This window comes from Amphichorda felina (assembly GCF_050947745.1).
Source record: "Amphichorda felina strain 45539 chromosome Unknown scaffold_5, whole genome shotgun sequence".
Taxonomy (NCBI): domain Eukaryota; kingdom Fungi; phylum Ascomycota; class Sordariomycetes; order Hypocreales; family Bionectriaceae; genus Amphichorda; species Amphichorda felina.
Window position 1 is genome coordinate 2,652,186 of NW_028145045.1, and position 17,308 is coordinate 2,669,493.

The window sequence follows — 17,308 nt, forward strand, 5'->3', positions numbered from 1 at the left end:
AGAATCCATTTTTCGACGACTTCCATGCAAGAAACTATCCCAAGGATATTCATTTCACTGCGCTCCGTGAATTGCCGAGTATCCTTCTCATTTAGCTCGTTATCATTTCGCACACTAAAACGACTACTATTGTAACTTAGATCTAAAAGAAGTACTATAAGGAACTAAAAGCAGCTGCCATTAAGCTTTGGCCTATTATACACCGGGTTTCGGATGGAATGTTTATCCCATCGTCAGAACCTTGTCCCGCTGTAATATGATGATGACATTGTATTTAGCGTTGCGGCACTGGATGGGAACTTATATGACGGATAAAACAGAAAGACAATAATGACAGAGCTAAGGACTCAAGGAAATGAAAACCAAGTGAAGGCTTGCTTTGTGAAGAAGTATACCCTGAGCAGAGAGGTAGGATACCGTAGGAATCGATTGTTGTGTGGCGAGTCCGTTGAGGTCGTGATGTCGTAATAGTCATTATTAACCCACGCAGCTATCGGCGCAAGTAGTCTCTCCATTCATTTGGGCATATAGCTGAATCTCAGCTCGGGAATTTTCCTCCAAGTTGAAGGGATCTTCTTCGCCTGCCATATCCACACCCAAATTCCTGTGTTGGTCTCTGAACACGCCATCCTCCAGGATTGGCTGGGAGAAGGAAGACGGCCCGGGCTCAGGAGTGGACGGGTGATGATAGGTCTCAAGGGTAGTTTGGCTTTCTGGGAAAAACATGGACTCGAGATCCGAGGCTGACTCGGTGAAATGTGACCGATTGAATCCCTCTAATCGGTGTTCGCGCTGGTCCAAGGCCATGTCTGTGAAGTGGTTGCTCACAAACATCGGGTCGATAGTAGCGACTTCATAGGAACTGACTCCCATATACTGCGGCAGTTGATTTGTGTTCGCATCGAAACCATCTTGTGCAGTGTGTGTTGCACTCGTGTTCAGGGAAGACCGCTCGCCAGGTGGCTCAGCGTTCGCTTTCCGCTTCCTTGTGTTTGATTGACCAGGAGATACATCAGGTGTTGAAGAAGATGGCGTTGAGGAAGACGGCGTTGAGGAAGTATCCATGTACTTGCGCATCGCAGGAAGTGGCATACCGGGATTTAGGATCTCCCAAAGTGCGCGATACCGAGCCTCGATCACGTTGCTTCCGTCTCCCCGGTGGGTCTTCATGAAACTCTTGTCTTTCCATTCTGCGTCTTGTTCCTCGGTCATATACGTGTGGCGGGTAAGTGTGTCCGTCTCGGACCGCACCTGGCTACAATCGTGAGAGGCCTTCTCTATATCCGAGGTGTTGCATTGCCATCTCGGAATGTTGGACTTGCAGTCCATACACCAGTTGCCACGGGAATGATACCGCCTAATATGTTCACTGCAAAGCCTTGTTTAGCAATCCTGTCGCCTAAAAACACGCCTAGAGGAGAAGATGGCGCCACATACTTGAGCCGTACTATGCTGAGGAACCCGTGATTCCGTGTACAGTGCTTGACCACCCTGTCATAGCGCTCTAGATTCCCCGCGCGAATAGGACACGGTAACCACAGTGTGTACTTTCTCCCATCGTCCGCTACGCGGAGCTTCTGTTTTCCGCTTGCTTTTGAGCTCCCTTCGGAACAGCTGGCTGGCATGGCCACGGGCTTACTTGCACCACAGACGTTCACCACCCGTGATTGGCAAAGGCCTCATGCAAAGTATTGATCCTGGTTGTCCGCGGGCGATGGCTCTTTGTTTTCTCTTGAACCTCCATTTGCTGGGTCCGCCCCGTCCGGTAGCCTCTTTTGGATGTTCTGGATCCTCTGCCTCGAGCGCTCAATGTGATAGATTGCCGCAGGGTGCAAAGCGGAGAGCTTGGCGTCCCGGAGGCTTCCTGTAGTACTCTGGTAGTTAATAGACCGAGAGATCAGCTCCCAGGCAGATGTGTCGTTCTCAGGGTCGTCGGCGCTGAGACGCTCGATCTGATACGTCCTCCCACTAAATTGTTCCGACGGGTTCAATTTCCTAGTTTTAAGGGGTCGAGATCCAGGCTATTATTTACAGTTAACAACAAGCAGTCCAAGACTCATCTTCCTCTCTAAGCTGTGAGGTGGCTACAATACAACTCACCTCGACAAGGGAAGATGTCCGCAGCGAAGGCATGGGTGAGATTGCCGAAATATCACCAGTCTTGGTCAAGCTGCGGATAGAGAAACCAGCGAGCCTATGAGACTCCTCTTGAGGATGGTGGAGAGGTTGAATTGGAGCGTCCATGATGGCTGGAGATGCTGGACGCTGGGTGGCTATGAAAAACCTGAAGAGCAGCCGAAAAGTATCGCTGCGATGGTTCCCCCCCTCAAAAGCGTAGCAGCGATTATTTTACTGAGAACCGTCGGAGCAATCATGTTGCCGAGAATTGTTGTACTGATTGCGTTTTCACAGAACGGACGGCGCATCCTGTTGTTATATGGCCAACGAAGGAAGTCATAGTAATAATTTAATATACGCGGATTAAAACAGCTTCCCCGAGTAAAAACCTGCAAGTTATTTTGTTGTGCTCACATGTTCACCAACGACTCAGTAATGGACGTGACCTGGGGGCGCGCAGCCTACATATGGGGTTTTGGGGCAGTCCGGTTCCAGAAGCAGTCATCGCTGCGATTAAATAGCACCCAAAGATCATCGCTGCGATTAATCCAAGCAAGTAAATAGACAGAAGACGGTACCTTCCGGTCGGTACGCGCTCTGTTCCATCAACAACAGGCAAACCGTCGCCTTACCTGAACCTCGAGGACTGGTGTAGCATTTTGGTTGCCGACTTACCTATTCGGGCGACGCACGAATAGAAGATGCCGGGGACGCATAGAGCTGCTGCATCGGCTGGGGTCACTGCTGATGCCACCCTCATGAATACCGCCGGCCCAGAAGCAACGCCCGAAACGGTTCGCCTGGGCTTGCAGCTAGGTGGCCGCCATTACATGGTGCTTAAAGCCAAGATCGACGCCACGAAGCCCGAGGCAGAGGTCATCAAGGAGATCCGCCAGGAGCATCATATTGCCATGGCCGAATTCAGACGCTGGTGTATCCCTCCCTGCCGGTTCGTGGAACCGGTTGTCCTACTTGGGACCCTGCCCATGGTGAGCAGCTCCCACCCACCACCCCCTGCCTTCCCAAGCATCGGCGAATGAGTTTGCTGATAGAAATTGCTGGTCTAGGGCTGGGAGCACAACATCAGCGTCGAGATGGGGAACACGTGCCACGAGGTCGTCTTCTCCAACCCCGTGCGCGACCCGACCCTGACTGCGGCCTTCTTCCGTCCGAACATTCTTAGCAGCGCGACGCCGTTCGCGGAGAAATACCGCCATGTGACCACGGCAAGCACAGAGACAAAGACTGTGATTGTTGCCCTTCGGGTCAAGGAGGGGGCCGTCGCCGCTCTGGTAGCGACGTGGATGGCCGTCGCAGTCCTGGTCTCGCTGGTTGGTGGCATTGGCACGGGCGACATCCGAGTTGGGCTTGCCTGCTTCGCTGGGATTGCAGCTGTTCCATCAGTGCTTCTGCCACTGCTGCACTGGACGACCAACAAGTGACGGTGGGAATGTGTGGGGTCCTCTGCGTTGTTGGAGTCTTGGAGAACATCAACGGGCTTGTTGATGTGGTTATGTGAGTGTGGTCAAGGGGCTGAGGCGCCACCGCCACTGTACGAATTACGGAATTAAGAATACAAGCCACAATGGATCATGCATGGAATATAAAGAATGCAACTATTAGTACAGAGTACCGGTACTAGTATTTCCCTTACTAGCTATCGATGGCATACTAGGTATGACGACTAGATATATCTAGTACTTGGACAATACCCGCTGGGCACCGCCAAGTTCTTATATACCCACCTACCTACCTAGTAAGATTCAATCGCTCGTAGTTCCATAAATCCTTTTACCCAACAACCCTTACAGGCATCAGATGGGATCAGGTCTATCATACACCCTACCACACAGGCAAACTACTAATTACTGGCTATGGCTGGCTGGCATTTCCCAGGCCTCAACAGATGGTTGCTGATGACCTGTCAATATATTTTAGCTCTGCGAAGAGATGCAATATCAATAAATAGGTATCGGATAGCTAGAGTTGCACAACAACATTCATACCAATTGCGAGTGACACGGTAGATTATGTGTCAGGAAAGAAGAGCTCTCTTCTTATCCCAAAGGCATATCATGGACCACGATATCCCCTCTCTCATGGCGAGTACCATCAGGCACGGGAGCAGAGATGACCACGGCCGGGAGAACAAGGCATAGCGGCCGCTTCTGCTCGACTGCATCATGGCGGGTCAACTGCGAGCTTCCAACAGCCAACTGCTGCAGATGCCTGCCGAGATTCTCGCTGGCATCCTCACTTTCCTGGCTAATGACAAACTCGCCCTTGCCGCCCTCGCGTACGTCAACAGTGACTGCAGGCAGCTGGCCTGCTCATGTCAATTCTGCAATGTCAAATTCAACTACAGCATTCGGTCCTCGGACTTGATTACCAGGATCTTGGTCCAGATAAACTCCAGCAACGATGCGACGCCCAATTAACCCTCGCCCTGCATCGGAACCTGCATCCGTAGAATCACTGTGGCCAACCACCCCAGCTGGGTAGCCCACTCTCATCCCCAGCTCTACGAAATAATCTCCGGGCAAAGCAGCGTGCGGTCAACCAGGCATCAAACGGAGCAGCTTCTCTATCAGGCCAACCAGAAATATCTCGAATATCGGAGTTCGCTGCTTACAGCCATCTCTGAAGCCATGCCAAACCTAGAGGCCCTTGTCCCGACCATCCCACTGAGACGGTTTCATTTCCACAATGTCCGTCCTGCGGTTTCGAAGGATAGTACGAAAGCGCCACTCGATCCCCAAGCAGACCCCGGGGGAATAGCTATTTTCTCGGGTCTTGAGATCTTGAACCTTTCTGGTTTGAGGACCTTAGAGGCCGCCGCACGTTCCGCGGATTTCCTATGAAGACATATTCATGTAAAAAAAAATAGAAGTGTCAGAAGCTGATCCCAGATTGATCAACAGATACATCATCCCAGTGCTGTATACAGAGAAGTTTTCGAATCTCTCTTCCCTCTCCTTGGGATGGGATGGACCCAATATGGATGAGGTTGCAAGCCCACCCGTGGCTAAAGTGGCAGAGAGATCACTAGCAGTCATTGAAACACTTACCTCGATCGAGCAGCTGCGTATCAGGGCAGGGGTAGATGTGGGCTGGCGGTGTCAGTGGCTGATTGATCACGAGATGCTCCGGGCGAACCTAGGGCGCCTAAAGAGGCTCAGGATGCTAGCGCTCTGCCGCGATACTTACTTTTGCCAGAGCTGGAGGGCCATCTGGAACTTGACGACGGGGACGGGGACTATGAATACGAAGATGGCGCCGGCTTCGCACAAGGCGACCTGGGGGCAATCTGAGACCGTGCTCATCAGAACCGTATGCTTGACCAAGCGGAAGCATACGCTGAGGTACTGCCGGCTCTGGAGTGGATCTGCTGCGGACAATGGTCGATGGGGGTCACGGACCCGGGGGATGGATCCCGCAGAGTCGCAACTCCGCTGAGCAGAAAGAGGGACAGCTGCTCGACCTGTTTGGGGAGTACTTTGCATTTTTGTTTTTAGTCCCTGAGAGTTGCTAGGAGCCTATAACACAAGAGCTAGAGCCTAATATTACGTACGAGATTGACAGATACAGGTATTCCAACTCTTGTATCATTGGTGAATAAGTATCTGGGTTTTATATGTTTGGGAAACAGTCATACGTGGAAAAAGCTGAAGAAAGGGACCTAGAGTTCATGTTGCTTAGTATATCAGAGATCTAATCAATTATATACTAGTTATCTATTGCAGGGTGTTTCGCGAAGAGGCGTTTTCAGGAGTGAGAGTGGCTTGTATTCTCCTTCGTTAAACCGCATTGCGCTGCCACGAATCCAACGCCTTTGTCTATCCAACGAGCCCTGCCTAGCTAAACAATAACCCTTTTCTCACCAAATTTCCGGATTCACTACAGCGTTCCTCGGGTACCTGGATACTTGAGGGGGTGGTCAGATAGACGAGGTGTAAGCTAAATACAAAAGAGCGGGCCACATAATACATACACATGCGTAACCTGGCCAGCGTATCAACAGACCTAGGACCATGAAGTGATGAGCTGCAGGTCCTGGGCGCCGTGCGACGTGCACCTAGGCGAGGGAGGTTGGGTCTTTCCTCTCGTATCTCCCTTGGTATATTTATTGCATCAATTGTCCTCTTCTTCTAAAGCCGCTCTCTTACTACGATCCCTCTTTTATCCCTCCGGTCTCGGTAATTTCCATAACGAGCTCCTCTCGGCAACTATTATTATGACCTCAGCACGTCAATGTCATTCCAATGAGGAAACAGGTGATCCAAAGAGAGTCTCGGTATCTGGATATCAAATTCTCTACCAATGCATATGTATTAAATTTATGAAAATTGCGAGATAAAGGGCCCATCAATGATAATCGTGTAGTTCCCATAGGGAGCTGGTATATTCGTATGGGTATATATTTTCAAATCAAAAGTCTATCTTCGCGCGCATGTGTGTAGGTATAAGCCGCTCTCTCTTTTCAGAAACAAAAACACATATGTTCACCATGAAATCAGCGCACCATGTTCACCGTCTGTGACACCTCCTTCTCCACCATTATGCCCATCCTCAGGTCCTTATCCGACGGCCACTCGTGAAGCCCCGCCGTCGACCCCTGGCGGTCCCTCGCCGTGGCCTTGGACTCGATGCGGCCCTCGCGCACCATGTCCCCCAGCTCCAGGCTCTCGTCCGAGTCGCCGACGGTGACGAAGCCGCTCCGGGTCTTGCTCCGGGCCTTGGTACTGGACTTGGACTTGGGCTGCATGTGCGACTGGCTGTTGAACTGCGGCGTGTTGCGCGACGAGCCGTAGTTGTACTGGTTGCGGCTCCGGCCGCTGGACAGGAACCGCCGGAACAGCTTGTCGAAGATGGGGCGCAGCAGCGGCGAGCAGGCCACGAGGATGACGACGCCCGTCTCGGCGGCCGTCCACGTGACGACGCTGGGGACCGTGTAGGAGAAGTCGTCGAAGTCAAGGTCGCGGAGGGAGAGGAGGCGGAGGACGGCGAAGACGACGGATCTGCACAAAAAGAAATTGGTGGTCAGAACCAGATTGGTTGACTACGTGTAAGAGCATGGGAATGCGGGAAAACGACTTACACGATGCCGATGCTAAAGATCCCGAATAGCGCCATCTTGTAGGGCCGCTTGACCTGCAGGGTCCAGATGATGGGGAGAGGGAGGATGCACATGGCCACGTCGATGATGACGTTGACGATGCTGACAGCCGTGTAGCCCGCAATCTGGTCGCCGCATGTTCCCTCGGCCGTGGGGTCCCAGTTCTTCTGGATCGGTCGGCAGATCAGGACTCCGATGAGCATCGTCATGAGCATCCATGCGGCCTGGAGGATGATGATGGCCCAGGTGCAGAGCTGCGCGCGGGGAACGCGGGTGTTAGCCCTCCGAGTTTCGAGACACAGCGTAATTACGTCGTACATACCCAGAATGTGCGGATCGCAAAGACACGCTTGAGCATCCAGAGGATACTCCACTTGGCCGTGCACATGGCGAGGGCATAAAGGCACTGGATGGCCAGGACGGTCTGAGTGAGCCTCGCAACATGGCCTTTGTTGAGCTGGTCCATGTGATATCCAACTGCTCCAAGATACATGACTGGGACAGAACGAGTATCAGCAAACCTGGGGTACCCCAATGAAAGGGGGAGAATGAATTAGAATCGAGGACTCACAGAGGAAAATGCATAGGGCCATTCCATAGAAGGAGACCTGTCGAGAGATGTTCAGTTCAACCAAAATCCATCCATGATATCGAAGCACCGAGGCTTGGGACCCGATATCGGAATCGGAGACCAAGAATTGGAAAAACAACGCACTACCGATGTGTAGAAAAGAGCATCTTCAACATTCATGGGCGCGTGGCGCACACGTCTCGCGTATAGGCGAAGGGCGGACCAGACCGTCACCAGGATGAGAAAAATGATGATTGTGTGCTGGCATTCGCGGATCTCCTTCCTGGGCGCGAGTGGGACAATCGTCGTCGTCAGTTTCTTGTGGTGTTGGACCGACATCGTGTCATGTCATGGCGGTGTTTCTTCTTTCGACTGCCCGAATTGGGCGGGAATCCACCCACAGGGCCGCAATGAAGAAGGAGACGGCGAGGGGGGTGGAGGAAAAGAGACAGGTATGGAAAATAAATTAAGAAATGGACAGATCGTGGAGTTTTCCGGGAGTGGTTTGGGATCAAAAGCCCTCGGCACTGGCAGACCACGAGTGCCCGCTGCATGTAGTATTCGTAATCGCACATGGCTCGCATAGTATGTTACATGCAGATACGGATATGTACAAGGGCCAGTGGCAATTCTTGCAAGTTGATCCTTCATCCTTCAGGTTCGCCTGTTGCAAGAGAGAGAGAGGCCGGCAGTAGGGATCCATCACCCATGCACGAGGAGGCGCCCAGTGGTCCAGAGGCCCACCGCAATGGCATGGCATGGATCCAGGGTGACAGCATCTGTGGACTCGTGGAGGCCGGGAGGGGGGCCGGCTGTCGAGAGAAGTCGAGAACTGCAATTTCCCAGCCCCTTGTTCGTTGCCACTGCCGATCATGGACATTGCTGCGCGGGTGCTGCTGCGCAAGTCAAGCCAGGCGCAATATTTCTGCAGATAAAAACACTACTATTACATGGTATGAGACTGGGCGACGTCGTCGTTTTACCCCTCGTCAGTCAATGATACCAGGAGAGTGTAAGCGCAGTTTGTACGAGTGCAGAATACAGGGTACCGCAATGGTCCGTGAAACCGGCATATGTTTGGCACTCTATTGCTGTCCTCGGGTATCTGAACACGCAACCAAGGTAGGCGTTGGACCTTTACGGCCCTATATCTGCCCGCTCCCCCTAGATTAGAGCGCGGGCCGTGGATTCGCACCAAAGCCCACCTTCGTACATAGTAGTACAGTAAGACCGTACCCTAATACATGGTAATGGAGTGCCAAGGGAACCAATTTCGCGGGTTATTGGGTAGTATCCGTCCTGTTAGCGCGCAGTAGCGGCATGTGGGCGAGGTTGTCAAGTGTCAAACGACAACGGGCCCTGCAGCCTGCTCTTTGTCGTACATAGTCCTGAGTCTCTTGAGTCTTGACTCTCCCCTCTTTGGGTGGGCCGAGGACCTTATCCGACTCGGCAATCGCTCTGTCACACCTGTAGTACGACGACTCGTCAGAACTCAGAAATTGAGAGAAAAAAAACCCATATCTTGCCTGTGTGGGGTTTGGCGTGGAATAATATTATGGCACACATCCAAGGGATCGGGGCTTACTCCTTTCAGGTGAAGCCCACAGCGGGGCGCCGGACCATCCATGCAGTACTACGGTAGCAGCATGAATGGTGCGAATGCCAAACTATTCCCGTTGAGGATCTTATTGGCACATGATACAAGAGATGCATTATGCTTGTTGGTTGTCGTCTCGTCTTGGTGCTGGCGTAGTCAAGCTGTGTTAAATAGGGGGGATGGAGCCACGAGCTGCTGAACGGGCCGTCGTGCAAGAATTGAAAGACATGGACATGGACAGAGACATGTATTTGTAGTCACATGTGGCCAAAACACCAATGCCATTCTATCCTCCGTAGAGGGGAAGACGGTGAGAATGGCCAGCCCATCATGGTATTGTGAACAAATGACGGACAGCCCCCGATTAGCCGTCACCAAGGGTCGACAGCATCTCGAGTCTCCGGATCTCCAGTTTAATATGTACGTATAACACGCACGAATGGACCCCTGGACAAGATGAATTGGGCCCACGAATTGGACCATCTCGACACCAGGAACTGCATCCCCCACTCTCTGGAGCATCCCCCCAGACCAACAAGAGGGGTACGCTGCTAAATTATGCTCCCATCGGCATCTTGACATGCGTCTCAAACCAACCCCGAGTCTGCGTTGTCGACGTCGGACAGTTTTGTCTTAATACTAGCATTGGTCTCCCCCCTCTTCCATCCACACGCATCATCTCTCCCATCCATCCGTCCCTCCCTACCCCAGCCTCTACCCCTCTACCCTCCTCCCGCTGCAGTCTGGTAGCCAGCCCAGGCATCGCCACCTACTCTTCCATTCCCCATCACACATTCCGTAATAAGAGCATAGACAAACATGGCCTCTACTACCTACGACTACGTTATCGTAGGAGGTGGTCTGGCCGGCTGCGTCGTTGCCAGCCGCCTGCATCAGTACGACGAGACAGCCAAGGTCCTCCTCATCGAGGCCGGCCAGGACACGCGTGAGCGTGATGACGTCCAGAACCCCCAGGTCCTGAACCTCGGTGGCGATTTGGACTGGGGCTACCAGACAGAGTCCATGCCCGGCATCTTCAACCGGTCAATTACCTTCAATTCGGGCAAGGGATTGGGTGGTGGCTCATCTATCAACTCGGGTAAGTGTCTTGGCCCTCAGTCTACGGGGTGTAATCACATGTCTATCCATTCTGCACATGCAGGCGTCAGACACCAAAAAGTAGAAGAAGAAGAAGAAGAAAGCTGACCGGGAACCCGTCTTCTTTGGGTCCACATAGGCGGTTGGACTCGCGGTGCCGCCATTGACTTTGACGAGTGGGCGGAGCTTGTCGGCGACCAACGATACAGCTATCAGGGCCAGCTCCCCTACTTCAAGAAGGCCGAGCACTGGTTCGACGACAAGAACACGGCGCAGCACGGCCAGGACGGCCCCATCCATGTCACATCCGCCGGCTCCACCGGCCGCATCTTCCCGCTGGGCGAGCGATCCGCCGCTGCCTGGGAGGACCTTGGTGTAAAGGCCCTCCCCAACCTCGACCAGAACGCTGGCGACAACCTGGGCCGCGCCTACATCTGCGAGGCCCGGCACGATGGGAAGCGCCAGTGGTCTGCGAGCCTCTACCCCCTCGAGGGAGTCGAGGTGCGCCTCAACACCACGGTCAACAAGATCATCCTCGACACTACAGGCGCGACGCCCAGGGCCACCGGCGTTGAACTGGCCGACGGCACCGTCGTCTCGGCCAAAAATGTCATCTCCGCCGCCGGTGCCTTCCGCTCCCCCCATCTCCTCCAGCTGTCTGGCATCGGCGCCGCGGCCGATCTCAAGGAGGCCGGTGTCGAGCCCGTCGTCGATCTCCCCGAGGTCGGCCAGGGCCTGACCGACCACCAGTCCTTCTTCCAGCACTGGCGCGTGCGCGATCCCGCCGCGGGCTACACCCTGGGCTCGCCCAACCCGCAGTTCGCCCAGCCGCAGTACGGCCAGGGCCTGCCCATGGACTGGATCGTCTGCTCGACGGTACCCAAGGACGGCCTCGTCGAGGCCATCAAGAAGGACGAGGGCGCCGAGCCAGACGCCTCCAAGCACAGCCTCCTCAAGCAGGCGCGCACCTTCATCGAGAACATCGTGCTCTACGCCAAGGTCCCCTTCCCCGGCGTCCCCATGGATGCGGAGCACATCACCACCGCGGTCGTGAGCTTCCTGCCCACCTCCAGAGGCACAGTGTCCCTGCGCTCTGCCAAGCCTGAGGATCCCCCCAAGAGTAAGTCCCTTTCTTTTCCTGTCCCCTCGGCAGACTTCCATCGTAGGTGCTGATCAATCATCGCGTTTTGCTTTTCTGCAGTCGACCTCAAGTACCTCTCCACCGAGGTGGACAAGTACGTCTTCCGCGAGGGCCTCCGCAACATGACCAAGTTCATGCTGGCCGGCAAGTTCAGCGAGTTCATCGCCGGCGAGACGGTGCCCGCCGGCCTGCCGGCCGAGCCGCTGTCGCTGGAGGACGGCGACGACAAGATCGACCAGCGCCTGGCCATGACCAGCGGCACCACCTGGCACGCCTCGGGCTCCTGCTCCATGGGCAAGGTCGTGGACACCGACTTCCGCGTGCGCGGCGTCGAGGGCCTGAGGGTCGTGGACGCCTCCGTCTTCCCCGTGCCGCTGAGTGCGCATATCCAGGCCCCGCTGTATGCGCTGGCTGAGCAGGCTGCCGCTATTATTTCTGGCAAGGCCTAGTTTGACGAACTTGTCCCTGGATATCCGTAGACGGGGAGACGTTGTGGGTTTCTTGGTAGTACTACTAGTGGGGCACTGGGCATGTCCCGCATAAGGCTATACCAATAATAGTTAAGAGGGTGGATGATAAGCCGGCAGGCGGCTATAGAAGTCTACAGAGTAGTGGCGGGCAATATAAACAGCATAGCTTACGAAGGCGTGGGAGTTGACTGCATATGGCAGGCGGCTGTGATTGTGCCATTGATGTTACAGTTGAATGCTTCTAGTATGATTAATGAGGCTGATTGCTACCTAGGCAGGTGGGAAGGGGCATCCCTTCTCTATCTAGCTAGATGACATCTGGAATCTTTTATAATAGACAACTGACTGCTCTTGTTGCTAGCAGACAGTTGTCTACCGTAGATTCAAGGAACTACATGTGTTGCCTTCGTGGTAACCAGCTTGTATAACAAGCAAACACGTTGAGACATGGGTGTCTCTCTATCCAAGAGTATTACCTCAAGAGCTATTCTTTCGGTGGGCTAACTGATCTGTACAGCACGCCCTACGATACTCAATCAACCAGCTCTCAGGCCGCTTGTCGCTACATATAACCAAAGTTTTGCCGGCACACTCTATGTTGGCGCAATCTTCGGCCACCATAACAAACCCAGGAACACTGCTCTTCCAACACGAACAATCCTCCCTTCCAAGTTGCATACGGTTCACGAGCATAAAGGTGGTCGCGACACATGCTGATCCTGACATCAATCGCTAATTCCTGCGCATAGGTACATCACCACTTAACCCCCATTTCCTATCGCGACAACGATGCAAGAGTCGACGATCGATTTGCCTGATCACATACGCGACAACCAAGTCATTGGTGCCGGTCTCTCCTCCTGGGTACACCGCCTTGATGCTGTAGTAAAATCTTTTCCTTCCGATGGGGCGAGCGAGAGGGCGACGGAGGTTTCGGCATATAAGCGACTCGCAGCTGAACAGACATGGCCCAGAGGGGTTCTGCGGTTCTACGGCATTCTAGATGACCTGAGTATAGTTCTGGAGCATGCACCCAATGGCTCCATCCGGAGCTACCTAGGTCGACACCCTTGCGTTGCTCTTTCGACAAAGCTTCGCTGGGCGGATCAAGCAGCTAGCGCGATCGCTTTCCTGCACTCCAAAGGCATTTTCCATTGCGATATCTCTTGAAATAATATATTTCTCGTCAAGGACCTGAATGCTCTTGTTGGTGACTTTGTCGGGTCATCGATTGATGGGAAAGAGTGGTCTTCGTGGTACGAGACCAGCCATTGTCCCCCCGATCTTCGGGTTCCATCAAAGAAGACTGAAATATTCGCCCTTGACTCTACTTTGTTTGAAATGTTACTACAACGAAGGCCATTTGAGGGCGCGGAGGAACACGAGATTGAAGACGCCCTCAGAGTTGGTCGTTTCCCAAGCCTAGATCCACTCCTAGCCCTTGGGGTCCCTATTGCAAAGTGTTGGGCGCAGCAATATGAAAGTGTTGACGAGCTGCTAGAAGATATCAAGGCAGAATGTATCAAAGCAGAAGGTACCGAAAGAGAAGGTCAGAGCCAGTGTTTAACAATGAATCAAGTGTATTCGTGACACTAACTGGCAATAATGCCCCTGTGGACCGTACTTGTGCTAAATGTTGCCTAATGGCTCCCTTCCAGACAATGTCGAAAGGTGGTTGAGCGGCCGTTGCTTAGCCAGAGTTCGAGTCTCAGAGTTCTAAGGAAACAGATTTCGTAAATTGGGTAATACGATACAAGCTCAAGTATAAGAGCGAAGTAACCAGGGCCAACATGTCTATCATCCTTCCTATTTAAAAGTTCCTATATAAATTAACTCTAGCTAATCGCCGATTAGATCAGAAAAAGCCACTCTCATTTAAATAGGTAAAGCTGGAAGCTATGCCTTGCCACTTTTCAATTTACCTAAATATACCTTTTAGGAAGCAGTTTCGCCTACTAAAAGTTCATGTTGAGCTTCTATAAGCCTTTCGCGTACCTTGTCAGCACACCTAATGCATACCCAGACAGACTAAAAGCCAGAGAAACCACCGAAGCCACAAAAGTTTAGCTACCTACTAGGGCGAGGGGGGGTTTTCAACTGTGCACTAGAAGGATGATAGCAGCATAAAAGTTGGATAACAGGCAGGTCCTTCCCAAAGCGTTACATGACGATTGTAGGAAGGAAATGATATATCTGCGTAATAGAGAGACTAGATGAATATTGATATTTCTATTTAGCATGATAAATATATGCTAGAGGCGGTATTTTCTTCATAAATCAGCCTACTCGACTTGTCATATATTGGTAAACAGAATTATTTGCTGCTAGCAAGAGACTTCCTGATTGCCGATGCTAAAAAGCCCCCCTCGCCCCAGTAGGTAGATTTAGCAGCAACACTTGATGACTCGATAGCCACGTAGCACCTACTTATTATTCAAAAACAACATAAGAGTAGGCAGATCCGGCAAACTAGACACCTCCTACCTTCCTAAGGTTTTCTAAGTTTTCGTACACTGAGACGCTCGCGGCCTGCGTCATCGCGCTGTAGACAAGGGGCACGGGAGGAAAGCGAGATCACTGTGGCCAAGTTCTTTCTGCTAAACCCAGAAGTCAAAGAAGATTGCTCGAATCTGAACCCCTACACCGAGTACTGCCTCGATGGATGTGAGGATGAATCCTTTCCTAGATGAGTTTCTGATTACAGGAAGAGCCTAGCTAATAGACATTCAGTCATTCAGCCTTTTATCTCTGACGATGGGACCTGCGGTCCGAACCATGGAAACGCCAAGTGCGGAACCACGAACAAGCCATGTTGCAACGCGCTGACATGGATGTGCGGCGACCAAGTGTACTCTCCTAGCCTCTCTCTCCTTCATGGACTGCATGTACCCGAGTGAAGATGACCTGATGACTCTGAGGGCAGCGAGGACTGCACTGACGGCACTTGCTACGAGGGCGCCTGTCCAGGCCACAAGACGTACACCACGGACGGAACCTGCGGGTACCAGAACGCCAACCGCCTCTGCGCCGGGATCTGGGGAGACTGCTGCAGCTTCGACGGCGAGTGTGGTTCGGGCCCGGATTACTGCAGCCAGGGGAAATGCCAGTCTGGCAACTGCACGATCCCCATCGGCCTCCGGCGCCCGAGGCGGATGGTCCTGGACGACTCTGGTGATTGGTGAGCACGCAAGGACTGCATTTGTATTATCCTCCCAAGGGGTAACCATTTGCTAACTTTGAGACCGAGTCCATTTCGCAGGAGTCTTCAGGATGGGCGCAGCAGCATGGTCTCGGCTCGCACCACCTACAAGGCTGTGCCCACGACCACGATGGCCCCGGTGTGGGATTAGGGGTCAAGCAGTGGCGCGATATGCATGCTCCAGGGCATGTTCACACGGGCATGTTGGTAGTAGTCAGATAACATTAAACAAGGTTCTCCAGAGAAATTCAGGGCTCGGAATATTACAAGTATTTGAAGGAAAATTCCAGTGCTATGGCTCAGAGACTGGCTTGCGAGGCTCTCAACCTCAGACACTGTTCATGTTGTTGGTCCTCAGGTGCTGACCCTTCACTGCGCTAGCAGCACCAACATACATGCAAATATTGATTCTGTGAAATTCTGTGAAACACTACCCCTCATGCGTGCCTTCATGTTTTACGCTGTGACCCGATCAAGCCCTGTGCGTAGTTTCCGTCCCTCGGGGTCCAGCGTGGTGGCAACGTTGATAAGATGCGATCTGCCGCGAACATTTTGAAGAGATGTCCTTCTTCTATTGATAGTTTGATAGTACCTACTTACTTGGTAGAACGAGAACAAAAGGTACTTGTGAGCCGTCGTAAAGGTAAAGGCGTCCTGACACGGGGATATTCTTCACGACAGCGCCTGTCCGCCAGCTCGTAGAGGCTTTCCAGTGCTCCACGTCATCAATGATCAAATTCTCTGGGCCATCAATGTTGACAGCCAGCTGTGTGTCCTCGGGGGGTGGCGATAGGAACTCATCCTCCACATTCATCACCCAGAGAAGATCCTCACACTTGGTCGACGGGGGCGGGCGGTCCTAGTCACAGCAGCAGACGAGCTCATAGCCGGTGCCATATGTGTCGTCTACTTCTTCCTCTATCTCTTAGTCATTCCCGTTGTCGGCCCTCAAGGAACGCCCGCCGCCGACGCACCTGACGTGTAACTCGACCCAGTCCTCCCACTCGGCCAGCTGGTAGACGTTCAACAAAGAGGTTCGAAACGGGTGCTCCTGTCACTGGCTTTTCGCTGACGGGATACCAGCTGTCACCGTCGAGGGTTCCCTCATGGCGTGACTTCATGCGTGCGCCATTGGAAGCTATACCTGTCCCGCATCACAGATACAGACTCCTTCAGAGGACTTTCCAGCGTCCTGAAGAGGCAGACAAACCCCTCGCTTAGCCAGGGCTGCCTTTAACGAGACATCATCACTCCGTAGCCCGGGGCGAGCGTAGTCGAGCTTAGATCAAATGTCATTACCATGATGAGAGTGGAGACTAGAGAGTATGTGCCATGTAAGAGAGGAGTTCCGAGTTAGCAGTTTAGGTTGTTGGTGGTAAACTCTTGAGAGGCAAGGGCTGCAAGCTCCGCGAGATATATAAGACACCTCAGCCAACGTCAATATAAGAGCGCCACAGATTTCTTCAATGCAATCTATCGTTATTCCATGTACGGACACCTAAGGTTCACTTGTTCCATTGAGCGTCTAGCTTCCAAGTTCTAACTCCGTCGTGCATGAGTGTGTACAACCAAAGGCGGGCCCAGCCCTTTTCGTACTCTTAGACAAGCTTATACGAACGCCTCCCCTTCTACCCTTTTTCTTCCTCTTACAACGCCCTCTTCCCAGGCTCCCACCAACATCCCATCGCAGCCGCTCGGAACTCGGCAATGGCCAAACGCGGGTAAATTTCCCGGCAGGGCTACCCTGTCACAGCCAGTCAAGCACGCCGTAAACCACGCCCTTTCGGGCGCCTGCGGCCTGTCCTGGCAGGTTTCAGGGCGCCCCAATGGCAAGGGGTTTTGCTGGGCTTAGTCGCTTTCCTTATCGACTAACTAGTATCCGTAGTACTCCTACAGACACGCAAGCAACAGGCCACTTTTGCCATAGTACCCGCAGTCCCGCACTAGTGCTTATATGTGCATGTATATAAAAGCACTCCTCGTTCGTTGGCCTCGCCC

General features: G+C 52.9%; 4 protein-coding genes across 4 annotated transcripts; 3 read left to right on the forward strand and 1 right to left on the reverse strand.

The window, feature by feature from the left end:
- Positions 1–2,819: 2,819 nt before the first annotated feature.
- Positions 2,820–3,560, forward strand: ACO1O0_005664 (uncharacterized protein; the record flags this gene model as incomplete). Its single annotated transcript, XM_083195076.1, has 2 exons — positions 2,820–3,107; positions 3,186–3,560. The coding sequence occupies 2 exons, from the start codon at positions 2,820–2,822 to the stop codon at positions 3,558–3,560; spliced, it is 663 nt and encodes a 220-aa protein (XP_083049989.1).
- Positions 3,561–6,631: 3,071 nt separating this feature from the next.
- Positions 6,632–7,827, reverse strand: ACO1O0_005665 (uncharacterized protein; the record flags this gene model as incomplete). Its single annotated transcript, XM_083195077.1, has 4 exons — positions 6,632–7,136; positions 7,217–7,488; positions 7,557–7,729; positions 7,806–7,827. 4 exons carry the CDS (start codon positions 7,825–7,827, stop codon positions 6,632–6,634), a joined length of 972 nt encoding a protein of 323 aa, XP_083049990.1.
- A 2,394-nt stretch (positions 7,828–10,221) lies between these two features.
- ACO1O0_005666 (GMC oxidoreductase-domain-containing protein) lies at positions 10,222–12,090 on the forward strand (the record flags this gene model as incomplete). The annotated part of the gene is made up of 3 exons (XM_083195078.1): positions 10,222–10,501; positions 10,640–11,620; positions 11,702–12,090. 3 exons carry the CDS (start codon positions 10,222–10,224, stop codon positions 12,088–12,090), a joined length of 1,650 nt encoding a protein of 549 aa, XP_083049991.1.
- Positions 12,091–14,938: 2,848 nt separating this feature from the next.
- On the forward strand, positions 14,939–15,293 carry ACO1O0_005667 (uncharacterized protein; the record flags this gene model as incomplete). Its single annotated transcript, XM_083195079.1, has 2 exons — positions 14,939–14,944; positions 15,030–15,293. The coding sequence occupies 2 exons, from the start codon at positions 14,939–14,941 to the stop codon at positions 15,291–15,293; spliced, it is 270 nt and encodes an 89-aa protein (XP_083049992.1).
- Positions 15,294–17,308: the final 2,015 nt, after the last annotated feature.